An 8,902-nucleotide genomic window follows, 5' to 3' on the forward strand; every position below is an offset into this window, starting at 1 on the left:
TAATACATGTGTAGTGAATGATTTAAAATTGAAGCTTTTCACTTCCTCGTAATATCATATAAAAAAATCACTTTATTTGGGGGGAAATATAACAAAATCACTTTGAGAGAAGTTTTGCATTCCAACTCATTATTCACCGCGATGACCTTTATTTATGCAAATTGCATAGCACAAAATGCCTATATATGAAATTATAAATCAAGCCATCTATGTATTCTCACAAGTCAAATTCAAGCAATTGCCAAACCCAATAGTCTAATTTGGTACCCAAGGTTTATGCATGGAGGTATCTGACTCCACGCCACATCCCATGCACGCACGTGACATGTTTCTATTTCATCGTAGAGCGAAGTCATGGCACGTGAGTTGTGGACTTCTACGTAATTTATGGTTCGGTTCAAAGTTCAAAGAGGGATTTAAGTGGGGACTTCCACGTAATAATGAGTTATACTGGGACTTATACGTAAATTATGCTTGTATACGACCCACAGGGAATCTCTCTTACCAATTTTCGGACTTCCCGCGAAAACCAGAAAGCAAAATCTTCACGTCGCTCCCGCCAAAATGGACCCCGGCCTCAGCCCGCCAAAACCCTAACCCTAATAAAAGGAAGCCCAAGGGAGGAATAGGCAAAGGAGATCAGAGGAGGGAGGAAACCGAAACCGCCATGAAAGCTCGATCCGTGAGGCTCAGGGAGGCGCACAAGAGCAGCGGCTCGGCTTCCTACTGCTCGATCCTGTGGGACCTCGACGGTCGCCACCTCGTCACCGCTTCCGCCTCCGATACCTCCGTCTCGATCCACGACGTCTCCCAGCCTTCGAAGCCCGCCAAAGCCCTCCACGACCACAGGGCTGGGGTCACGGCACTCGCCTTCAGCGCTAATTCCAGCTCCCTGGCCACTGGCTCCATCGATCACTCCGTCAAGCTCTACAGCTTTCCAGGTATACCATTGCTTCCTTCCGATCTCATCGCATCGTTCTTAATCGTTTAGATTTGAGAATTAATGTGATTAGAACCATCTAGTTTAGCCACTTTTTCAAAAAAAAAGAGGTTTTCTATGATCGTCAACTTAACTAAGGCTATCGGCTATTTCTTAAAAGAAAGTGGGGGCCTTCCTGGCTATCCAAGGTCCAAGATTTGTAGCATTTCCAATTTTGCAATGTTTTTTAGGATCATTTTTAGTATCACTGCTTGGTTGCACTGCAATAATTCATCGAGTCTTATAAATGGGTAGCTGACCTTGATTCGTTAGAATGAATGCGAGATTCAAAGTTATATGTTTCCTCTTTAATTTGGGGGAAAAATCAGGGTTTAATTATCCCTCTAGAAGTTTTTGTTGGAATTATCATTTCTTCCTGAAATCTTCTCTCTTTTAGCTGAGATCAACCCTCTGAAAAGTAGATGCTTTTTAGATCAAGTCTCTAGAAAGTAGAAAAGGTAAGTTTCTGTCAAAGAAATGATCTCTATTTGAGATGATTTTTTCTATCACCCGTAGCTTTCTTCCTTGTTAAATAAAATCCGGGTGGTATTACCTCCCTTCTCCTCAAAAAAAAAAAAAAAATTCTATCGCCCAGTGCTAGAGCACCAATCCATTTGAACGGGTTGCTGTGATCTTGGTGATAAATGAGTTTTCGAGGGTGGTAGAATTTTTGTGCTTTATGTCGAACTATGCGACTAATTAGATGCTGCACTATTTCGTAAGAACTGAAGTGCTTATCTAAAAAGTTTATCTTTTGGTCTAGGAGGTTGGGCTGATGACAATTATAGATGGGTCTACCTCACCATTAGCTTCACTGCTGTTTCACATTCCTGTTGATGCCTTCTTATATTAGTCACACTCTGGTTTATTCTATTAAATTAGTGTTTTTTCCCCTTTGTTCAGATGGAGAGTTCCAGAGCAATGTCACTAGGTTTACCTTGCCCATCCGGTCCCTGGCCTTTAACAAATCAGGAAGCTTGTTGGCTGCTGCTGGTGATGATGATGGCATCAAGTTGATTGCTACCCTGGACAGCTCGATCTCAAAGGTGCTCAAGGGCCACAAAGGGTCGGTCACTGGCTTAGCCTTCGATCCAACAAATGAGTTCCTGGCATCTGTTGATGCATTTGGCACTGTCATATATTGGGAGCTCTCATCAGGAATAGCAGTACATACTCTCAAAGCTATAGCACCTAATTGCGATGCAGAAAACTCACTACTAAATGTACTGAGCTGGAGTCCTGATGGAGAAACCTTAGCTGTTCCAGGTCTGAGAAATGATGTTGTGATGTATGACAGAGATACAGCTGAGAAATTGTTTACACTGAAAGGAGATCATGAACGGCCTGTCTGCTTTCTTTCTTGGTCTCCGAATGGGAAGTACATTGCCACTTCTGGGTTAGACAAGCAGGTTTTGATCTGGGATGTGGATCTGAGGCAGGATATTGAAAGGCAGAAGTTTGATGATAGGATATGTTGTTTGTCTTGGAAGCCAAATGGGAATGCTTTAGCTGTAATTGATGTCATGGGTAAGTTTGGCATCTGGGAGCCTGCTGTTCCTTCATGCATGAAGTCCCCTACAGATGGTGCCCTTAGTTTGCAAGCAAAAAATGCAAATGGGCTTCTTTTATTTGATGAAGATGATGAAAAACCAAGCACTTCCGGAAGTCTAGATGATGCAATTGAAGAGAGCCATGGTGAGTCAATGCCACTCAGCCGCAAAAGGTTAAGGAAACAGTCAGTATATGATGACAACTCGAATGAAGATAGTGATGGAGAGGATGGGTTGATGCGCCAAATTGAATCACGTAAGAGAAGTTCTATGAAACACCAGGAGGGTGTCAGAGGTTCCAAAGAGGACTATGTGAGCTCATCAAAGTGGGCAAAGTCAAAAATGCAGGAGGCTTTTCAGCCAGGCTCCACTCCTGCTCAGACTGGGAAGCGTCGATTTCTTGCCTACAACATGCTTGGAAGTATAACTACAATTGAAAATGAAGGATATTCTCACATTGAGGTAATGAGAAATACTTCATTATATGATGATCCTGAGTGAACTGGGTATGAGCATTTTATTAGCAGAATAAACTCTGCTATTTGTCGAACTGTTTAGTAAAACAGTGATGCATGTTCGACTTATATTATAAATCTATTGATTATCACTAAATTTATGCTTCATATTTGTATTTAGAGGAAGGGAATGATCTCGAGGGCTTATCTGTTTTGATATATATCCTTATGGTTCTATACTCATATACATCTTTTCTTACAGGTTGATTTTCATGACACTGGAAGAGGTCCTAGGGTTCCTTCCATGACTGACTACTTTGGTTTTACAATGGCTTCGTTGAATGAAAATGGGAGTGTCTTTGCAAATCCATGCAAGGGTGAAAAAAACATGAGTACTCTCATGTATCGCCCTTTTAGTAGCTGGGCTAATAACAGTGAGGTAGACTCTTTTTGAACCTTGTAAATACTGGTAGCTGCGTTAGCATGTATCAACAAATCATTTGGGCTTTTCATTGATTCTCATTTTCTCATGTCAACTTAGTGGTCAATGCGGCTTGAAGGAGAGGAAGTGAAGGCTGTGGCCCTTGGTACCGGTTGGGTGGCTGCAGTCACAAGTTTTAATTTTCTTCGCATCTTCACAGAGGGTGGCTTGCAGGTTTGTGACCCAAACACATATACTGTATCATCATTGCTTTGTTTGTAGAACTTAGACTCCCAGAAGGCAGGGAATAAGGATTTGAAAGTTCAATAATACAAGGGTAATAAATTGTACTATCATTACTAGATCATTGCACTAAAGTTAGGATATGATTAAAAAACATACTGTAATGATGTAGATGATAATGATGTGGTGTTCTTGGTGATAATTATAGCATTTGTATTCCATAATCCAAAGATGACATAAGATTTAATGATGTCAAAATGAGAGTGTTGTGTTCCAGATCTTCCGCTCTTCTGCAGGGTTTTTCACTTTATTATTAAGCTGAAGTAATGCTTCTCTTGTTGAATTGTCTTATGCTTGTCTTGGTTTAGTTTCATAACCGAGTTTAGATTCACTAATACAAAAACAGAAGTCCTGATCGATTTGTCTTTGCCTTCCAATAATGCACATCAGATTCTTTTTAATTTGTAAGTAAATCGATTAATTGTCTAAAGCTGTTTTAAAATTTAATTCTGGTGGATTTTATGCCACCTTATTTATTAGGAATTTACCATAAAACATGTTACAAAATGGTTTCTTAATCCTTTACCAACGTTCCCTACTTCTTAGTATTGGTTGGATCAGATATTAAAGCAAGCCTTTTTGCATTGGGCCTAACTTCTCCAGGCTTGTTCCGTTTGAAATAACCAATTGGATTTTTTTTTCCTATTATCTGTATTTTGCTTTCATCAGTCCATTTTGCAATCACTGTTTATATGTTTATGTAATGCTTATTGATTATGGACCACAAAGCAAAATGATGAGCTATTGTGGTCTTAACTTGATGTGCATAACACCTTAATGTCTCCAAAGTGATCTGATTGGCTTTGTATTTTTCTGTAATGCACAATTATAAACAGGCACAGTGGTGCATAATGCTTTTTCTTTTTTTGGATCTTCCAATAATTACTTATCATCAGTCCTTCCCCATGGCTGTTAAACTGTGTAACAAGAATTTCATCCAATCTGTTGAATGTGTGATTAAGCTGTGTATTTGTTCCCCTCTTTCTCAAGCCTGGATCTTTGTTCTTGCTGGATAAAATGACTGTCTGTGTGCTCAATGAAAATGACTGGGGTGGCTCATTCTTTGGGGGGAAACATCTTCTGGATCATTCCAGTGATAAGGTGCTTTAGTATACCAGAACTATTGATTCCTTTCCTAGCCTCTTGTTCATGTCAAAGACAAACTCTTGAGACAATATGACTGTAAAAAATGTTTGAATCTTCCAGGTATTTAGGTGTTTTAGATCATGATTTGATTTTTACTGGATAACATGATTTTGTTTCATGTGATATGCTGCATTATTGCATGTTGATGATATAACACCTAGGAGGGATTTATCATTATCTCAACAGCCACAACATCGTCTGAGCATCAAAAAACACCGATGTACAAACATGCATACATGCATACTTATACGCCCACATATCCTGCACACCCATTTTAAATTTAATGATGTTAATGTGAATTTCATCAATGGCTGATGGATATCATGCCATTTAAATTTGTTTTCATGTCTTTTGATCCTAATATGTTTGCAACCAATGTTTTATACTGCTAATATAGTAGTTTATTCCTCCTTCATTGTCAGTCATGTATGAATTTTAAATACATCATAAGCATGTGCTATTTTCTCTCTAATTTTACTGATTGAGTATTACTGCAGAGACATATCCTCTGTCTTAATGGTCCAGTGGTGACTGCAGCAGGTTTTAACAATTTACTGGCAGTTGTCACTCATGCTTCAGGCTGTCTTCCCTCAGGAGGTCAGGTACGTTTGCCATTTGTGATGACTGAAGTAGCTGAAAGCTATCTGGCCATTGAAAACATGAATAAAAGAGTAAAATAAAGTCAAAGTATGAAATCATATGCCTTGCATATGCATTGTTCTCAGCAGTGAGGTTGACATAGGGAAAAAGGTATTAGATTAGAAAGAACAGAATGGCTTGCACCTGTGTTTTTCTTTTTATTTTTCTGATTTTTTTTGTCTGGATATTCTTTTCATCTTATACATAGTTCCATCTCTGCTCTATATAACTTCAGAATATTTTTGTTTAATTGGCAGATGCTAGAAGTTAAAGTATTCGATATATCTGAGGGAACACAACCAGTTGGATGCCATCTTCCCTTGACTCCATGTTCTTATTTGACATGGTTTGGCTTTAGTGAAGAAGGCCAACTAAGTGCATATGATTCCAAGGTGAGCCAAACTCAAGTCCAGCCAAAACTTAAATTCTACTTTCTGTTTCTTTTTTGATTCTAAAGTCTATAACCATGCCCACTGAACTGTGCAGGGAGTGCTGAGAGTGTTCTCTAACCAACATGGGGGCAGTTGGCTTCCAGTCTTCAGGTACTTTATGATTCGATACTTAGTGATTTTTTAACATCATGTGGTACAAGCTATATGACGCATGTAAACATCATCACAAATGCAGTGCTAGCAAAGCAAGAAAGTCTGAAGATGAAAACTACTGGATGGTGGGCTTAAATGCAAGCAAGTTATTCTGTATTATATGCAAGGCCCCTGAATCTTTCCCATCGGTACGATTCCTTTGTCTCTTTCTCCTTGTTAATCTCTGTCCATTATTAGTGCCTCATTGTTTCTCGTTGCCAGGTGATGCCCAAGCCTGTGCTTACACTACTCAGCCTTTCATTTCCTCTTGCCTCTTCTGACCTTGGTGCTGATGATCTTGAAAATGAGTTCATGATGAGCAACCTGCATCTCTCACAGGTTCATCCCATGCCCATCCCCCCCTCTTAAAACACCCCTCAAAAGATGGTGCTCAGATTTTGCCGTTTGTTTCTTGCTGAACCTTTCTATATGTTTCCTTGCTTAATCCTTCTACATGTTTAAACTTCAGATACAGAAGAAAATTGAAGAATTTTCAGCAGCAGGTCTAGATACTAGTGAGCTTGATGATGATGCCTTTAACACAGAAGCTGCTATTGATCGCTGCATCTTGAGGCTTATTGCCAGTTGTTGCAACAGTAAGGAGCTTGATTTTGATATCTTGTTGCTTTCAGGCATTAGACTTTATTTACTACCAATTGACCCTATGGTTAATTACTTTGATGACTATTCAAGGTGATAAACTTGTCAGAGCCACTGAGCTTGTTAAATTGTTGTCATTGGAGAAGTCAGTCAAGGGTGCAATAAAGCTTGTCGCTGCCCTGAAGCTTCCCATGTTGGCAGAGCGGTTCAACAGTATACTGGAGGTGAACTCATAATTATTTTTCTATTGAGTTTGTTGGATAATTATTTTGGATGTATTTTCTTAGCTACTTCTCTAGATAAGCTATTATTTTCACTACTTGATCAATTCGTGAAACTATTCTGCTTGCAGGAAAGATTATTAAAGGAATCCAAAGGGACGAGTTTAACCACCAATGGTACCATCACAAACCACACATCACTACTAAGGGCTTCACCAGCACCTGAAATCACTAAAGTTGTAGAAACTACGAGCACATCATCGTCAGCAACAATGCCTCAATCTCACTTTTCAAGGCACGAGAAAATTGAGAAGGCTAATAATATGGTGGGAGGGATGGAACCTTGCAAAAACCCAGAGGGAGAAAATGCAAAGATTGTATTTAATCAGATGAAATCCTATCAGCCAATCAACCCATTTGCAAAGAAACCAAATAACCAGGAGAAAGTTGAAGAGAAAAGGCGAAGAGACATGGAAACCTGCAAGGATGCAAGCATACGGAATCCAAAGGAAGGCGTCAATCAGGCGCCTTCCATAGTTGCAAGCAGAGGGATTTCAAATGATGGGTCCAATCAAAAACAATCACATGGGCCTGTTAATCCATTTGCAAAAGCATCAAGCAACCATGAGAAATCATCACTTCTAGATTCCATCAAGAAGATGAAGGCTGATCATGCGGATGAAAAAGTTAATAACAAAAAGCAAAAAAAAAAGCAAGAGTTCAAATAAAGTGAAAATCATGAGGAATACTTACCTTTAGCTAGTTTTCAGAGATGGGACTAAACAGGTTAAAACCTTGACAGAATTGCCGCATGACCTTCTTTAACACTTGACATGCCTAGCATTGGTGGTTCTAATGAGTTCAGCATTGAAGCATCCGTTAGTAATATATGAATGATAACATTTGGGCACATTTTTTTGTTGTTTTGTACCATAAAATGTAAATCTACATTCCTAGCATGATTTTCCAAAGGTCATGTAGAAGTTTTTGAGATGTTAGTAAATTCTAGATTCTCTGTTTCTCCACCACATTAAAGTGTTTGGTGAAGGGTTAATTTTTTGAGTGCTCATCCAAAATATATTTAAGTTGCTGATAGTTACTGGTCCATTGCAGCAGAAAGATCCCTTGAGAACTGGCCTACAGATGGGAGGATGTTTTGTTATCTGAGCTGAAGTCAACTACAGAAAACGAGCTATATAATTGATCATATTTCAATTGAAGTGTCTCATGTCTCAAACTATTTTAGATTTTTTAAATAATTGTTACATGTAGAAATAAAATATTTTCTATCAATCAGATGATTCTCTTGGTGGTTGGACTCCTTGGACTCAATTACCTTCGGGAATGTTGTAACAACTGGCCATCATTGGCATTAGACTGTTGTTGCTGCATTGTTCTCGTGCCAAGAATATCGAAGTGATCCTTGATGATTCTTTCCTTCCACTTGAGATGTTCTTCTGGGTTCTCCTTCAAAGTTTTTTTTTTTTAAAAAAAAAACTCCAAATAGCTGGAGAATGCATCAAAACAAGGGTCTGAATTCTAAGGCTGGCATGTTGTATCTTTTATTCAATGTTATCTAATTACTTAGCATGAGTGATGTCTATGGAAAGTGACAGAAAATGTTACATGATAATCTCATGATTAAATGTTTCTCATAGTTAGTGGCATAAAAATCCTTACAAGATGGTTGGTTGGTACTCTTGAAGGAAATACTGGGGTTCGAATCTTGTAAAGTGCTCTAACCTCCTATAAACTGTGTTGGGGTGTCGACTAACTCCATTACTACCAATGCTTGGGGTTGTGGGGTTGTTGATCAGTACATGGCATCTGATTTAGTTGAAAGTCAAGATAAATTGTGACTCCTACAACTTGAGAGGGGCTCTGGTCTCGACTCCTGCAGCTTGTGCCTCTAAAGCTAATAAACTAAATTCTCTCTGAAATATTAATTGATGGAATCACTATCATTGATCATATTCTTTCTTTTGTTAAATAAATTAAGTGCAT

General features: G+C 38.9%; 1 protein-coding gene across 1 annotated transcript; it reads left to right on the plus strand.

Annotated features, from left to right (window-relative positions):
- The first annotated feature begins 625 nt into the window (after positions 1–625).
- LOC103712743 (WD repeat and HMG-box DNA-binding protein 1) lies at positions 626–8,206 on the plus strand. The gene is made up of 12 exons (XM_008799354.4): positions 626–941; positions 1,883–2,991; positions 3,247–3,423; positions 3,526–3,639; positions 5,352–5,456; positions 5,751–5,885; positions 5,980–6,035; positions 6,121–6,226; positions 6,300–6,416; positions 6,547–6,673; positions 6,771–6,901; positions 7,030–8,206. Exons 1-12 carry the CDS (start codon positions 668–670, stop codon positions 7,624–7,626), a joined length of 3,048 nt encoding a protein of 1,015 aa, XP_008797576.2. The 5' UTR covers positions 626–667; the 3' UTR covers positions 7,627–8,206.
- Positions 8,207–8,902: the final 696 nt, after the last annotated feature.

This window comes from Phoenix dactylifera, chromosome 1 (assembly GCF_009389715.1).
Source record: "Phoenix dactylifera cultivar Barhee BC4 chromosome 1, palm_55x_up_171113_PBpolish2nd_filt_p, whole genome shotgun sequence".
NCBI lineage: Eukaryota > Viridiplantae > Streptophyta > Magnoliopsida > Arecales > Arecaceae > Phoenix > Phoenix dactylifera.

Coding starts and splice junctions, on each gene's coding strand:
- LOC103712743 (XM_008799354.4), top strand. CDS start 668: ATGAAAGCTCGATCCGTGAGGCTCAGGGAGGCGCACAAGAGCAGCGGC. Junction 3,424..3,525: donor GCTGGGCTAATAACAGTGAG/GTAGACTCTTTT, acceptor ATGTCAACTTAG/TGGTCAATGCGGCTTGAAGG. Junction 6,902..7,029: donor GGTTCAACAGTATACTGGAG/GTGAACTCATAA, acceptor TTCTGCTTGCAG/GAAAGATTATTAAAGGAATC.